The 16,128-nt window shown below is 44.9% G+C and overlaps 2 protein-coding genes across 4 annotated transcripts in view; both read left to right on the plus strand.

Annotated features, from left to right (window-relative positions):
• The first annotated feature begins 497 nt into the window (after positions 1–497).
• On the plus strand, positions 498–6,009 carry mrpl12 (mitochondrial ribosomal protein L12). The gene is made up of 5 exons (XM_064324767.1): positions 498–706; positions 3,142–3,334; positions 4,387–4,461; positions 4,775–4,912; positions 5,484–6,009. Exons 1-5 carry the CDS (start codon positions 648–650, stop codon positions 5,598–5,600), a joined length of 582 nt encoding a protein of 193 aa, XP_064180837.1. The 5' UTR covers positions 498–647; the 3' UTR covers positions 5,601–6,009.
• A 3,418-nt stretch (positions 6,010–9,427) lies between these two features.
• The window catches only part of LOC135249276 (mitochondrial dicarboxylate carrier-like), a 16,750-nt gene continuing 10,049 nt past the window's right edge, over positions 9,428–16,128 (plus strand). For all 3 annotated transcript variants that reach the window (XR_010328623.1, XR_010328624.1, XM_064324765.1), the window contains exons 1-3: positions 9,428–10,009; positions 13,762–13,881; positions 15,258–15,372. Coding sequence is in view for 1 of the 3 variants with exons in the window: in XM_064324765.1 (XP_064180835.1) it covers positions 9,920–10,009; positions 13,762–13,881; positions 15,258–15,372 (325 nt within the window). In the remaining 2 variants the exon portion in view is untranslated. The remainder of the gene's footprint in view (positions 10,010–13,761; positions 13,882–15,257; positions 15,373–16,128) is intronic.

Consider the following 16,128-nt stretch of genomic DNA (forward strand, 5'->3'; position numbering starts at 1 on the left):
TGTTCCCCACCAAATCTATGCCTCTGATCTGTCGGCCGGCACAGCCTGGGATTACCTGTTTAAGAGGATTCCACCACAGTTCAGTGGGTTCCACGTTAGCCTAGTAGGGCCAGCCCCCCTGGCTTTCTTGTTTAGGTACGTGGTGTACATTTTGACTAAATGACTGGCTAATGGTTGATGGAATGCAACAGTTGTGTCCCGCACTCCTCCCCAAATAAAAAAGGCGAATGAAAAATAATGGCAGGCTATGAGAAAAAGCGATAACGTGCAGTTTAATTCGATGGGGAAAACGACATGAAATGATTAAATTTATCCCAACGTCAACAATAAAATATATTTTCATATATACTTAAAGGGTTCTGCATATAACTTGATCCAGATTTATTTATTTTTCTAAACGAAACCACATCTTTGTAAATCATAATTGCCATTTCTTTTTATACATTTTCTTGACATATCTTCTCCCCAATGTCTTTGTTAATAAAGTTGCATTTTGAAGGGTGCGCGGTGCATTGTGGGTAGGTCAGTGAGTGAAAACTGGAGGAAGACATGTGCTGCATGAGTGTCAGACTAACTGACTGTTAGGGAGGCAGAAACGGACCAAGGATCCCAAAACCAAGAAATATCACAAACCATATATAACAAATATGTACTGCACTCGACACTGTATCCGGACCGCGCTGCGGATCGCAGCACAGACGCAACGGTAAGCCGGAGTGAACCCGAACCTGTGACATAACGGAACCGCCGGTGCGGCATTCTGTACCAGTACTCAAGGACAGTGAGATAATTGCTATCCAGTTGAGCTTTTTTTGCAAATGTGAGCGGCAGCCTAAAGTGGGACGATGATTGTCGTTTTCGTGGCACTGAAGTGGAGAATGCGAGTAGCCATTTAATGTAACCAGTGTTCATTCAAATTTGCACCACTGTTCCTTGATGGCTAGCTAACTAGCTTGTTGCCTTGCGGAAATGCTGTGGAGCGAACGTTTGCTTGCTGATGAGAACTGGTCGACTACGTGGGTGAACCGGCGGCCCGTTCCAGCAATCACACATTTGTATTTATACGAGAAGCCATAGAGCAGTAATAATACTGACTGCCCTATGGCTTCTCGTATCAGTACAAATGTCTGATTGCTGGAACAGAACGCCGGTCCTGTAGACATGAACAGACTTATTACCCAGGGCTACGCCGCGTAAACATTGTGGTGGCTAGCTAGTTAAAGTTAGCAAATTCGCTTTTAGTTAGCTTTATCTTTTTTGTTTTGTTCTGAACAAGTGTTTATAATCCTCGTTTAATAGACGGCGTTTTTAATTATGGTGTATCCTTGGAATTTAAACTAAATAAAGCCAAATCATCTACTTGTCTGACACATTTAAGCAGTTCAGATATTAAAGGGGAAGCCTTCATTCTAAGACCTGTGCTAGTTTTTGGCCTGCAGACCTTGCAAACCAGTGATTGGTCCAAACCAGGGTCTGACAATGGAGAATCAAGTGTCTGCCCCTCTCCGGTCTTGGCAGACCTTTACTGATAATGCTGAGCGATATTTGTGTCTCTGCTAGCCCTGATTATTCACCAGCAGGGCCTGTCCTGTCCTAACACGAGAACAGTTTGAGAGCAAGGCTCGAAACGTGACCGAGCCCCAGTTGCTGCTACTGGGCTAATGCTGGCTCACGGCTACCCAGTTACTCTGTGTCAAGTGCCAGTGCTTTCAGGTGACAGCAGTGACGGGTCTGTTTTCAGGGACCTGAGTCAGTGATTTATAAGGTCAGTAAGTTAAGGGCTCAGTCCTGACAAGAAACCAGTCCAGGAGCAATACTGTTAGTGCTAAACCGTTCCTCTTACTCTTTCTCCCTCACCTCCTCTTCCCCGTAAGCAGTCTCATATATGTGTGATATGAGCCCAACAGCTACAAAGCCACCAGTTCAGATTTATTGTATTAGTACTTCAAACTGGCCACTGCCAATGCTCCAGATTGCCCCACTCTTCAACTTCAGCTTAATTTTCCCCAAAGGGAAATTCTTTGTGCAGCCAGTGGATACATAAACCCATACAAACACGCATAACACATACACTAGAAGCATTCAAACACACATACACTATATGACCAATTGTTTCTGGACACCCCTTTATCTGGGGCTGTTTTTCGTGATGTGGGCTAAGCCCCTTAGTTCCAGTGAAGGAAAATCGTAATGCTGCAGGACGGAGTGTAGCACAGTGGGTAAGGAACTGGACTTGTAACCGAAAGGTCGCAGGTTCGATTCCCGGGTAGGACACTGCCGTTGTACCCTTGAGCAAGGTACTTAACCTGCATTGCTTCAGTATATATCCAGCTGTATAAATGGATACAATGTAAAATGCTATGTAAAAAAAAAAAAGTTGTGTAAGTCGCTCTGGATAAGAGCGTCTGCTAAATGCCTGTAATGTAATGTAATATAGTCACATTCGAGATGATTCTGTGCTTCCCCAACAGTTATGGGAAGGCCTTTTCCTGTTTCAGCATGACAATGCCCCTGGGCACATAGGGAGGTCCGTATAGAAATGGTTTTGTTGAGAATGGTGTGGAATAACTTGACTCGCCTGCACAGAGCCTTGACCTCAACCCCAACCAACACCTTTGGGATCAATTGGAAAGCCAACTGCAAGCCAGGCCTAAACAGTGCCCAACCTCACTAATGAACTTCTGGCTGAATTGAAGCAAATCCCTGCAACAGTGCTCCAACGTCTAGTATAAAGCCTTCCCAGAAGAGTGGAGGTTGTTATAGCAACAAAGGGTGCACCAACTCTATATTAATTCCCATAATTTTGGGATGGATATCTTCCCATTTAAAATTTATCCTTGTTTCCCCTGGTTTGAATAATTGAAACTTGATGAAGCCCTTTGCATAGACATTGCCAGTACTTCAAATCTGTGTTGGGCTCAGGCCTTCCCCATCAGTCCTCTGTGTGTTTTATGTGGAATCTTGACCCAAGAAAATTGTAATCTCATCCTCTCCGGTTTGCTTCAAACCACTATATTTAATAGCCAGGCGAGGTTGAGACCAAATAGTCTGGACTTCCATTGGCTGGGAGAATGAGAACTCCAAGGCCAGTCACGATAATGATGGTGATGATGATGAAGATGAGCCCCGCTCTCTCCCCAGACGAGCTGCAAGGACGCCCTTGGTGTGTGGACTGAGGGCGCTGAAGACCAGCTCTGCCTGTCCGTCCGACACCATCGCTGCCCCCCCACTGGACGGCGCGCCAAAGAGCTACTCCCCCAAAATTCAGCAGCTGGTCAGTGACATCGCCAGTCTCACGCTGCTGGAGGTGTCTGACCTCAATGAGCTGCTCAAGGTACAGCACTGCTGCGGGGGGCGGAGCCACAGCATAGAAATAGTGTTACTAGAATTTTTCTGCTCATTAAAAGCTACAGTCATATGCACATAGAAATAATGTGACCAGAATTATTCTGCTTATTAAAAGCTACAGTCAGATGCACAGAAATAATGTGACTGGAATTGTTTTCCCTCATGAAGAGATATAGTTAAATGTGACCCCCAAGCTTAAATGAAATTCCTTGCTAGTAATATGAGTTTCTGTTGTTTTTTCGGGTAACTGTGCCCTCTTTTTGAATGGGATCGTTTTGCCAAAAGTGGTGACTTTTTTTTATTATCAAAGAAATCAGGCACATGAAATACAGAAGAACAACTCCAGCAGGGGGGTGAAAAGGGAGAAATTTAATAATTATGATGCATGTATAAACTCATCCCACCTCTGATCCTCATTACCCCATTACCCTGGTTACCCTCCAGAAGCTGGCCCTTGTAGAAACAGTGTACCCTATGCACTTGAATCGCTGCTAATATTTATATAGCAAAGGTGTAGAGAGGCTAATGTTATTGAGAGTACAAAGCGCATGCATCACTTTAGCTCTAGGCATAGCTAGACCTGTAATTTAAACTGCAAGTTACTGCAGCCTTTCACGGGCAGTGTCTGTGTCTCTTGGTCCAAAACTCGGTTGCATTGTCTAAGAGCTTTAGAACAACAATAAGAGCAGGTGAATATCAGCAAATTTAAATAAACACAATCCACACAATGTTTATTGTACAGAAAACCCAGACAGGTGCCGAACTGAAAAATGTAAAAAGTAAAAAGGAAGAGTTCCCACACTGTACATTCTCCCAAGTAACGTTTCCAGCCTAATGGCTCTTCATCAGACGGTCTTTCTGGTGTTCATAAATTCACGCTGCTCAGGAGCGTAAACAGTGTGTGTACTGCTTCCTTTTTGCTCAGGCACGTTGAGGGCCACAACGGGGGCCTTTAGGTCTTGAGGCTGTAGTGCTGAGAGGCTGTTGGTCAGAGGGTGGTTTGATGTGCCTCCTGTAAAAACTCCACTCCCCCTCCAGAAAACACTGAATATCCAGGATGTGGGCATGATGCCCATGGGAGCCATGGCAACAGCTGCCGCACCTGCCGTCCAGGTAAGTCACTTCCTGTTCCCCGCCCCTCTGTTGGTGTATACGGGTTGCTGTTTGTGTGCAAATGATGTGTCTGTTTGTGTGTGATGTATCTGTGATGGCTGTTTATGTGCATGTAGGTTTTACGCAGCATGTAATTAGTGTTCTGCATAACTTTTTTCTACCCGCTACTGATGATGTGTGTGATCTCATTCAAGATGGAGGTGAGGCTGTTTATATGCATGTGTGATTTATCTGTGTTTTATGAGCATTATGGTTATGTATACATCTTCACTCTTGAGCATATTTCTCCTTGTGTGTGCGCGTGTGAATCCAGGCCGTGGAGGAGGAAGAGGTTCCAGTGAAGAAGGAGCAGACTCACTTCACAGTGAAGCTGACAGAACTGAAAGCAGCAGATAAAGTCAAACTGATCAAGGAAGTGAAGAACTGCATACAGGGCCTCAACCTCGTACAGGTACAGCATTCGCTCTGTCTGTCTGTCTGTGTTAACGCCAACACTCTGTCTGTCTGTGTCGACACCAGTGCTTGCTCTGTCTGTCTGTCCTCTGTCTGTATGTCTGTCTTAACGCCAGGGATCTGTCTGCCTGTTTGTCAGTCTGTGTCAGCTCAGATGATGGTAAGATTCTGAAGATTACAGGTGAAGAGTAGCATATCAAAATAGAATAAAACGAAAGAAAGCCAGTCATAACATTTATTATTATTATTATTATTATTATTATTATGGTGGTGGTGGTGGTGTAGTGTAATGGTTAGGGTACTGTGCTTGTAACTCAAGGGTTGTGGGTTCGAATTCCAGCTGGGATGCTGCCATTGTATCACTGGGCAAGATACCCAACCTGAATATCCAGTGGTATAAAGGGTTTATATGTTTTAAAAATAAATAAATAAATAAAAAAAAAAACGCTATCTGTGCAAGTCACTTGTATCAGAGTGTCTACTGTGCACATTGGGTTTGCTTACTGTATGAAGTACTGCTGTAATGGTGCCCTTGCTCTCTCCCGCTAACTCCCTGCCTCCCGTTGCAGGCGAAGAAGCTGGTGGAGTCCCTACCCCAGCAGATCCGGACAAATGTGTCCAAAGACGAGGCTGAGAAGCTGAAGGCAGCGCTGGAGGCAGCAGGGGGCACTGTGGTGCTGGAGTAAAGCCCCACCCACGTCCCGTTCATCCAATCATATGCCCCGTTTCTCTTTTTCCCCCTCCCCTTTGTTTTTTTATACACAGTGGAAGATTTCACATAATTGGAAGAAAATTGTCCTCTAGTGCCACAATATGAAGAGGTCTCTGGGCAGAAGGGGCGGGGCAGGGGAGGCGGGCTCTCAACCTCAGACTGAACTCGCACTGGCTTAGAGCCTGACCATGCCCATCACGGTAGCCCCGCCCTCCCAAGGGCGTCCGGCCGTCCGTCTCCATGTTTAAGAGCGGCGGTCGTTAGGCTGGAAGCGTGGCCCTGCTGATTGGCTCTGTCTGTCTTGTCTGTCTGTCTGTCAGCCCCGTACGAGGGAGACGGTTACTATTGCCTTTGCCTGTGGTGAAAATAAACATTTAACACAAGGAAGAGCTGAAATATTTCCTCGTAGTGGAAGGTGTCATTGTGCTGTCATGTCATGTAATGTTTCATCAGTTAAAGTGGCTTCTGCTTTTCATGGGAGAAAAATTAATTGCATATAGAGGGGGAAAAAAGTCAAGATTATCAAGATTATTGAAGGAGGCAGTACTCGTGCGTATACCTAAACAGGCTGTACTTCAAAAGTGTGCTTCTGTTAAAGCTGCTCTACCTCAATTGTCCACTTGGGTGCAGCAGGCTAACACTTGGATCACCCTTAACAAGCATCTGTTCGCAACTTCAAAGTCACAAGGGTGTGTTAGTAGAGGCCTAATGTAAATGAGCTGGCTTTGAATATAGACAAAACTGCAGAAAACAGTAAGTGCTGTAAAAGCTGGCCAATTTAACTGTGGTAGCCATTAACCTTTAGGTCTGGTTTTTTTATGACTTTTATGGGGTGTGTTCACTGGCAATATTGGAAATGACAATGCAGTTTTTTTATTTTTTTATTACAAACCATCTTTTAATGAATGTTTCCAAGTCAATTCAGAATGACTGGCAGTGAATCTCTACAGATTACTTTTTATTTGCAGAACTGTTATCTTCTCTATCTGTACATATTGCTTTGTGGCTTATTGTGTAACTGTCATGACATAACCTTTATCTAGACTTGGTTAAATGTAACCCGGCAACCACAAGCTCTGAAACTCGCTTCCCATCAACCCCTCTTACAAGACCTTTTCCCAAGAGCCTCAGCCGTCAGTGTAACTGAGCCTGTCTTTGTCAACATTGTGAACTGTGCTATTTTTCTGCTCACCATAGATACCACAGCAGCCATTTTAATTGCATTTGACTCCTTTTTTTGTCGGCCTATGGCAGCCTGTTGTCCCCACATTTTTGTTCCCATTTAATTTCATGAAACCGGAGGTGTCCTCACATGTTGAACAAACAGTGGTAGCTTTTGTTTTTTGGGGGGCAGAATGTGAACAGAGCTTTTGAACAGGAGTGGTAGTGTAGTATAATGGTTAGGGTACTGGGCTTGTACCATTAAGGTTGCTGGATTGATTCCCAGGTAGGACACTGCAGTTGAGCACAGTGTTTAACCTGAATTCCTTCAATATATATCCAGCTGTATGAATGGATTGTACGTTTTTTTTTAAAAGTCATGCTGGATAAGAGTTTCTTATCCTTCACCCCCCCCCCCCCCATTTAATGTTTAAACAATTCCCTCCACCCCCTGTTTCCTCCTCCCCAAATTGGCATTGCCTGTTGTGCCTCTCCTTGAGTTGCCAATGTGCCACCCACACCTGCACAGGTAAGGGGTGCGGAACACTGCCCCTAAAGTGTGGGTGCTGCACTGAAGGCCCTCACTGAGTCCGCTAGTGAATACCGTAATTCACTGTTCCAGCCTGGCTACCAGCCTGGAACAGCACCACAGCAGAGTTGATGTCGGTTGGGCAGACACAGAACATGTACAGCCAGAAGCCTGTGGGAGATGTTCAATTTAAAATGTTGTCATTTGGCAGAAGCTTTCAGCCAAAGCGACTTACAAAAGTGAATTTCACCACTTGAGGTAAAGGTACGAGCACCTGACTGCCACCATCAAGATACATAACTCAAAGAATTGTGAGATAATTGGAAAGAAGGGCTAGATTTTTATGTAGATAGCAGTAACTATGGCAATGACCAACTAGGTGTACCCTATAAACTGTGGTGTTGTATACTAATTTGGCTCAGAAACCAGCTGGTGTAAATGTTGACAATCAACAATGGAAACATGCCCTCTGCCGTGAACGAAACGCATTGAATTACAGATGATGCTGGTTAATGGTCACCCCGTGTGGAACATCCACTTGTATTATGGATGTGTTCTGGCAATAATCATACTGCCAAACATCTGATGGTGTACTAGTCCAATCCGAGAAGTTGCTACACACCTGCAATAATCTTGCGTCTGCTCACTCATTCTCAATCCACACCCTGTTTATTCTTTTTTCTTAAATATCTCACTGAGGTTTTATTATATCCGTGTTTAATGAGCTATTATAATGCAGATAAAGTTGGCGTTGTGGTACTGGTGCAACCAGGAGTGTCTCCATAGCAACTGTAAACGTTCGGTTTTTTCTTTCTTTTTTTGGCCTCTTAACAGGTGGGTGTGTTTACTCTGTGATAATACTATGCCGCCAGGTGCAAAATGAGGCGTCTTGTGACCTGTAGTGCCCTGGTATTGTGTAGAAAACGCTAGTTCTGCTGTACACGCTACTGAACAGTGAGACTTCAATAAAAAAAACAAATAGACGAAACAACCACTGCTGTCAGTGAATCGCTGATTTTAACCAATCATTGTTCTCTGTGGGGAGTAAAAACAACAGTGATTCAACCGAGTAAGAAACTGACAGCCCATTGTAGCTCCACCCATTATGAAGTTCATAAAACTTCACTCCAAAAAAACACGTAATACCTGATTTTATTCTCTTCGAAAGAGTAAAGGCGTGTGTGTAACCAAACTATGCTAAAATCTCACTCACATATCCATATCGCAGTGTTTAAATAAAGATTATTCACTGGTTCCGGTCTCATTGCTTTAATGTTTCTGGATTGTAGCGGAACTAATTTCCAGAACACACTATAGTTGTAGGCCTATAGGTTTTCACCGGACGAACATGGCCATTTGGAATTCCAATATATTCTGAAATATACCATTTCTAAACTAGATTCTAGTATATACACTGAAGATCGAGCGTCGAAATGGTTTTGCCAAAGCTCACTTAGCGGAGAAGTAACCCAGGATCACCTGCTTAATGTTTACAGTGCGCGCGCGAATTGGTTCACATAGGGGTCATGTGTGTCCAAATCTTGTACTTTAAAGAGCTGTGCCACTTGCTTGGTAGGCTAATACAAGGTCAAGCTCTCCTTCGCTCACCCATCTACCCACAAACACAACACACATATGCAGGCCATACATTCCTCTGAACTGCACGTTTTTGGCGTAAGTTTTTGAATATCACGAGACTAATCGGTGCGCTGGCGTGTAACTGGAAAATTGTAATACTGTTAGTCTAAAGTACATTTCCCGAAAAGTTAACACAGCAAGATTAAGCTATTCATTAGTTCGTGTACGACGGTAATTGTGGACCGTCACAAAAAAAAATATAATAATTTGTGCGACGGGGTAATGCAGAGACGTGCTTGCTTCTGGAAGCACGACAGACGAGAAGGAAAGACCGGTGTCGGCAATAGTGCAACATCAAACTGTGAAAGCATACATCTTCGTGTTTGTCGGTTGCAAATAACTGTTTCTGAAAACCATAGACGAGTGTTGTCACAATCACAATGCAGCGCAACATTATTTCCCGAGAAACTGAACTACTCGGAAGGTGTTGTGAATATTTCTCTTAAAGCAGCAACGTATCCTCGCCAGCGTGTCAGTCGGTTGTGCGAGTGCGCATGGCCCTTTAAGAAGCACAGGCGCCACAGCTATGATGAAACCACGGTATGTGGGATTATGCAGAGAATGGAGGAGAAAGCGCTTGTGTGGTGGCACAATTTGGGTTGATTATAGAGCCTTTGCCCTTTGACTCGGGGTGGATCTGTTTGCAGGAGGCAGTTCCTGATCTCGCGCAAGCAATTGGCTGTGGTTGAACTTGTGCATGTGTGTATTTTCGCTAACCTCTTTCTCTCCATGCATTTTAAATACAAAAATGCAGGCGTGTGAGTACAGGGAACTAGTCACAGCGCGGCTTTCACCGTGTTTGAAGATTGACAAGGCCATTCATTAGATATAGACACTCCACTGCAGCGGGTCCGGCAAGGATCGTACTGTCAAGCGCAACATTCTGAACCGAGTCAGAGAACGCAGTGGAGCTTTTCCTACAGCGGTGGATCGGTGAAGAGGGCATAGTCACACATCACGGGAACATGGGAGAAAAGAGGATCTCGCGCTGGTATTTCGGAGGCATCGCCTCTTGCGGCGCCGCCTGCTGCACGCACCCACTGGACCTTGTCAAGGTAAGATTATACGGACGAGTGGGGTTTCGTGGAACGATGGTCCGAGCGTTAACGCACGGGAAAGCTGGGCCGCCGATTTTCTGACTGCGAAAACAGATTCCGTAGCCTACCATCGCACACTGGTCCGAAATAAATAGCATAGGCTGTGTTAAACCGCGTATGAATTCAAACTTTTAAAGACACGGGTGCTAGTATAACATGAAACGACTCATTAACGTTTTTTGCTACTGTTAATCAGATGTTGACAGCTCAATGGATCAGATGTCCACGGTTAAAGGTTAGGCTGCAAACATGCTTTCAACCTGCTTTTAAGAAGCACATGACGTAAATCAAATAGCTACATTTTTTCTTTCTACTCGTTTTTATTATAACCTTTCAGCGTCGTAGGCTACATCCGGATCCAGTTAGAGCTCACTCCGTCTTGTTGAATACACTTCCTTGTGCCGTGCACACATTGACTTCAATGCGAGACCATTAGGCTCGAAATGGAAACGGTACGTCTCGAATTACGGCCATCACACGCTATAGTTTAACAAAAACACTTTCATTGTAAGACTGGTATGCGCGTTTTTTTATCTATTATTTTTCAGATTTATTTGTACGATGAGGAAATTGAATGAAGAGGCTTCTCAATGTGGAGCTGTGCTTACCTGTGGAGTACATAAGTACTGCATAATGATTTATCTTATTCCCCGCATAGTGTGACAAGCACCTGCAAGCTGACCGTTATACGGTATTTTATCGCGTTATCTTGGCTGTGGAGATAGAAGTGTCTTCCCGTGCAGATACTACCTCTTTAGCAGGGGGTGTGAACTGGTATCAGGCAGGGGTCCAGAACTGAAGTCCTCAGGTTCTAAAGGGTCAGCTCTGATTCCTATTTTAGCCACGGCATCGGCTGGTGTCTTTGCTCAGATGATGTGCTATGGAGCGCAATAAACATTGATCAAGTCCGGTAAAGTAACCTGTTTGTTTTCATGCAAAACTGGATGTCTCCGCCTACTCTGTACACTGCCCCGGGCCTACTGGCCGTTGCTGGACTTTGGCTTAGCCCCCGGGGTCTCCTGATGAAATGAGGAGCTGACTGTGCGTGCTCGGTGACCCGACCTTTGCTCCACTGTCTGCTTCTTCAGTCTGTTGCAGCGCCCATTTACCAGGACCGCCGCGAGGAGTCGAAATAGGCGCACGTTCTATGCAACACAAACTCGCTCCTTGTGCTGGAGTGCCATATGGTTTCGGGGGCCTCTGCTTGGAATCTCTGCTTTGACCACATGGGTCACCCTTGCGCAGTAGAATCCACCATTTAATTATGCTAATCAGACCACGCCCCTGAATTTTCAAGCATAACAGCGGTATGCACATTGCAAATATTTAAAATGACTTTGATCCTAATGCATCAGTTTTATGAGCACTACCCTTCGCTTATGTGTGCACCGAATACCGACTAAGCCCGTCATTGGCCGATAAGGTTGATCGAGATTTTTTGTGTGAAATGATTCGGTTCTGTGCTTGCCTGACCTGTTACTGTTGTCCTGCATTCCCAGTCAGTTTTTCTAGAAAATACCAGAGCGTGCGTTTTGAGTGTAATGTAATGTAATGTAATGAGTGGTATACATGTTAGCTGTTTCTTCCCCTCCCCTCAGGTGTCTTTTGCCAGGTAACTTTCTGAGAAATTCCCATGTAAGGGCATCAAAGCAATGGTAACATTTGGGAGGGGGGGTAAGAAAACTGAGTTGAAAAACGAGTTGTGCTCCTCTTCTGTGGCGAACTGGTGGTAGCGTTCCGATAAAGGGAAGACCTTGCCTTATCTGAAGTCACAGTGTGGGGACATGTTTTTGGCTTCCTGGAAACAAAATATCACCACTTCTACACCAGAAAGCTCCGGCGGCTCCAGGGTGTCGCGGACTTCGTGTTCGAACATGTCTCCCGCGGTTTGTTCTGGAAGATATCGTTACGCCAAACGGCGGCTGTGGTACAGGGCCAGGTTTTTAGCTCTTTGCTTTTGTCCGCCCTTTTTTGTGCTCTCAGGCTGGACCCTCTTGCTTTTGTCAACATGTGAAAGCATTCACACCCTGGCCAGTTAAAATCTCCAGCAGGTTTTTGTGCTCGTCCTCACACACATAAAACCTGCTTTTAATAACAAATTATTTGCTTCCCAGTTGGTGTTTCTGTCTGTTTTTCAAGTGTCTGTTTTTCACCTGACACAGCCCCACATGAAAAGTAACTAAAGCGAACTTCTGCTTCCTTTCTGAATTATTTCCTGTGGAATCCGACCCGTGTGTTTGAGAGACACCCTGGCTTTTAGCAGTGCAATCTTTCAACAAAATATGAGCTTGGCACTAAACATTTCCTTTGAATACAGTATGTTCAGAATGCCGCTCTGACACATTTCTTTAATGTGAGCTGTGTTTGTGTAATAAATAAACAGGCCTGACCTTGAACCATTTTAAAGGTCTTTTTAAATATTTGCATTTGTGTTAGAGCCCACTGCTGTCTATGTGGGTGAATTTTACAAACACTCATCTGTGTTTAAAAAGCCTGGAGGAAACAGCAACGCTGGCAACTTTCATTTTCTTTTTACGTTTTGGAAAAAAACAGGCTTCTGTCTTATGCTAAGCAGCTTACAGTACATTCTGCAATGACAATAATAGCTTAGGTACAGGTCAGAGGATAGTCATTAATCTGGACCACTGTGCTGAACTGTAAACTGTCAGTAACAGTTCGAAGCAGTCGCTGGCAAGAATGTGGCACCTGGCTTGACCTAAAAGAGTTCAGAATCCTGCAGACGAGCACTACCAGTCTCTTATTGGATGAGCCATGTCACATGGTCTCTGGCAGCCAGTTGTGTTGGAGCAGGCTTATCTGGGGGCAGTTTAAGCAGTGACATTAGACAGATTAAAAGCCGGATGGCAGTAATACTGGTTTTCACACTGCACCTCAAGCTGTTATAAAGCCAGAATAGCAACAGCGTATTTACTGTAAAGAGCTGTTGGCCGGGGCTGTCATTTATTTAACCTTGTGACATGCAGTGTCCTGGTGTTTGCAGTGAGCCCTGGCTAATTATTTAACGGTGACGCCCACAGCACTGAAATTATTACCATGTCTGGCAGAATGTGTAACTGCTGCTTTCCAACCAGTCTCTGTTGAATAGTTTACTCACTTTGATGTCCCGTGTGCGCTGTGGCTTCCGTGCGGCATGCTTTGGACGGGTTTGCAGAAGCGGCTCGCCTGGGTCACATGAGACAAGGCAGAGTGTCTCACTCAACAGCTGTACCTCACACTGGGTTTAAACCTGCAAATCCCAGGTTTTTATAGGTCAGTTTCTAATGACGCAATGGCACACTTTTTGTAACAGCTACAAAAGCATTTGTACACATGTATGCACACAGATGTGCACACACACGTACACACACACACACAGATTAGTGTTGTTAAATCCAGTGTCAGTGAGGCTAATTATAGTCCCAGACTACAGGCCAACCTCAATCCACCCTGCTTGCTATGTTTTCGGGTCATAGGCAGATTTTTGTCAGTTGTAAATATATGACTGCTGAGCCAATCAAGAGGGAGGGAGGATGTGGCTAATTGCAGGCAACACTCATAGACTTTTAAACGGAGCACAGCTCACAGTGCAGTCTGTTTCCTTGATGTCTTCATTATATCTGTGGTTTGCAAAGAATGAAATTAAACTAAACCTGTTTGTGTTGCTATGATTTGTGTTGTTATGATTTTCATGAAACAACTCCACCCCTCAGGTGCACCTGCAGACACAGCAGGAGGTGAAGATGAGGATGGTGGGGATGGCCATGCAAGTGGTCCGGAACGATGGCTTTCTGGCACTGTACAATGGGCTCAGCGCCTCCCTCTGCAGGCAGGTCAGTGTAACTGCAGCCACACTTCTCTGCCCAAGGAGAAAGGCTACATTGTACTACTAGGCGTCATCACTGCTCCCTAGAAGGCTGCAGCGGCCTGAAATCAGCTGGCGAAACCTTCTAGAACATTTTCCAGCATTTAAATAAAGAAGAATAGGTTGGCTGTGAGCTCACAGCACAGGTCTTTTCTGACAGCATGGGCTTTGCACATCAGACATCTGCTAACAGTTTATGTGAGAACTCTTGCTCTTTATAACAGGTTCAAACTCCAACCTTTTGTTTTAAAATGGCAGAACGTCTTCCACCTCTCCACACATAACTACATGTTATTTACATTTCTGTGTAGCCTGGTTTTTATATACATTGTTGAGCCAGATCCAAAGCTCAAAGGTTACTCAGCTTGAGCTACATTTTATAAGAGGGAGGCAAGTGGGTTTGAAGGCCATCCTGATATAAATGCACCAAAACTTAAATTACATTATAAGCCCGTTGCACAAAGGGCTCCCTCTTGTGGTTAGTCTTAAGTACTGCATGAGTGGCACAAAGGACCTTCTGACAGCTGAGTCACTATGACTTACACAACTTTTACATAGCATTTTTTTTAAACGTTGTATCCATTTATCCAGCTGGATATATACTGAAGCAATTCAGGTTAAGTACCTTGCTCAAGGGTACAACGGCATTGTCCTACCCAGGAAACGAACCTATGACCTTTCGGTTACAAGCCCAGTTCCTTACCCACTGTGCTACACTGCCGACTTAACAGCATTCAGTGATTGCTGTATGTCACAAAATTGCCAGCTGTGATTTCTCATTTGCTTACCAGTAGCTTTGCAAAGAAAAGCTTCCGAAGCTCTACGTGCGTGTGGGTAGGTGTGCGTGCATGCGCATTTATGTGTGTTTGTGCATGGCGGGTTGACAAACCAAAATGCAGAAGTCGCATTGCAGCAGTCGGCGTGTTAGCATAGTTGCATAACTAACTGCTAAGGAAAGTGATGTCAAACTGCCAACAATATCTCACCTTGAGTGCATGTAGGTGGTATCACTAATCAGTATGCTTTGAGTCTGAAGGCTGCAGGCTTGAATCCTGCAAGAGCTCGTGCTGTCACATTTTTGAGGTTGGGGGGTGGGGCCAGGGGGTGGGGCTGAGGGTGGGGGGGGGGGGGGGGGGGCACGTCAGTTGCTCCAGGAAATACTCAGCTTTCTGATGGATCAGATTATTGCTCCTCTACAATGCACCAAGGAAGATTCCTGTTAATTTCTCTCTCTCTCTCTCTCTCTCTCTCTCTCTCTCTCCCTACCCACCCTCTTTCTTCCCCCCTCTCTCTCTCTCTCTCTCCCTCCCCCCCCCCTTTCCCTCTCACTTCCTAACTCTCCAGATGTCCTACTCCCTTACACGGTTTGCCATATACGAGACTGTGCGGGACATGATGGGCGGGGCCAAGCAAGGCCCCATGCCGTTCTACCAGAAAGTTCTGTTGGGTGCCTTTGGAGGTATGATTGCCCTGCCCCCCTCACCCCCCCCCCCACCTGTGAGGAAGACATTAATCTCACAAAGATAATGGAAATGCATTCACCTTCTGCTCCACCAAGGGGCTGCTTAGATGAAGCAGTTTGTCTACTGATTCAATCTTTTAATGAATAAAACATCATAACCAAACCCAACCAATCATCTTCCCCCCTGTATAAATATATACAATCTTCTGTTTCATAAACTCCCTTTTCTTTTCGCTGTGGTAAGCAAAAGAAAATTGCTTATCGAAGCAAAATGCCACCACATAGTCTATAATTCCACCCATAACAACACAAACTCCCATCTGTTATTTTAAACCTTTATCCGCAAAATAGTTTACGCCTTAATAGTCTAAGCTTAGAAATACAATAGAATTTGACGGCTGAAGTCCAAGCACTTACCTGTTGTGTGTAACTCCTTTTTGGTTGCAGCTGGTGTGTTTGTGAGAGTGTCTGTCGGTGTGTGTGTGAGTGTGTGAGAGTGTGTGTCTCTCTGTGTGTGAGAGTGTGTGTATCTCTGTGTGAGAGTGTGTGTGTGTGTGAGTGTGTGAGAGTGTGTGTATCTGTGTGTGTGTGTGTGTGAGAGAGTGTGTGTGTGTGCGGTTTCAGTGCTGTGTGAGTGTGTGAGAGTGTGTGAGAGTGTGTGAGAGTGTGTGAGAGTGTGTCTCTCTGTGTGAGAGTGTGAGAGTGTGAGAGTGTGAGAGTGTGTGAGTGTGTGTGTGTGTGAGTGTGTGAGAG

This window comes from Anguilla rostrata, chromosome 2 (assembly GCF_018555375.3).
Source record: "Anguilla rostrata isolate EN2019 chromosome 2, ASM1855537v3, whole genome shotgun sequence".
Classification (NCBI taxonomy): Eukaryota; Metazoa; Chordata; class Actinopteri; order Anguilliformes; family Anguillidae; genus Anguilla; species Anguilla rostrata.

What these genes read in the sequence shown, in the direction of transcription:
- mrpl12 (XM_064324767.1), top strand. Translation starts at nt 648, where the DNA reads ATGTACTGCACTCGACACTGTATCCGGACCGCGCTGCGGATCGCAGCA. An exon ending in ATCGCAGCACAGACGCAACG is followed by an intron (nt 707 to 3,141) that starts GTAAGCCGGAGT and finishes CTCTCTCCCCAG; the next exon opens with ACGAGCTGCAAGGACGCCCT. An exon ending in AGGGCCTCAACCTCGTACAG is followed by an intron (nt 4,913 to 5,483) that starts GTACAGCATTCG and finishes CTCCCGTTGCAG; the next exon opens with GCGAAGAAGCTGGTGGAGTC.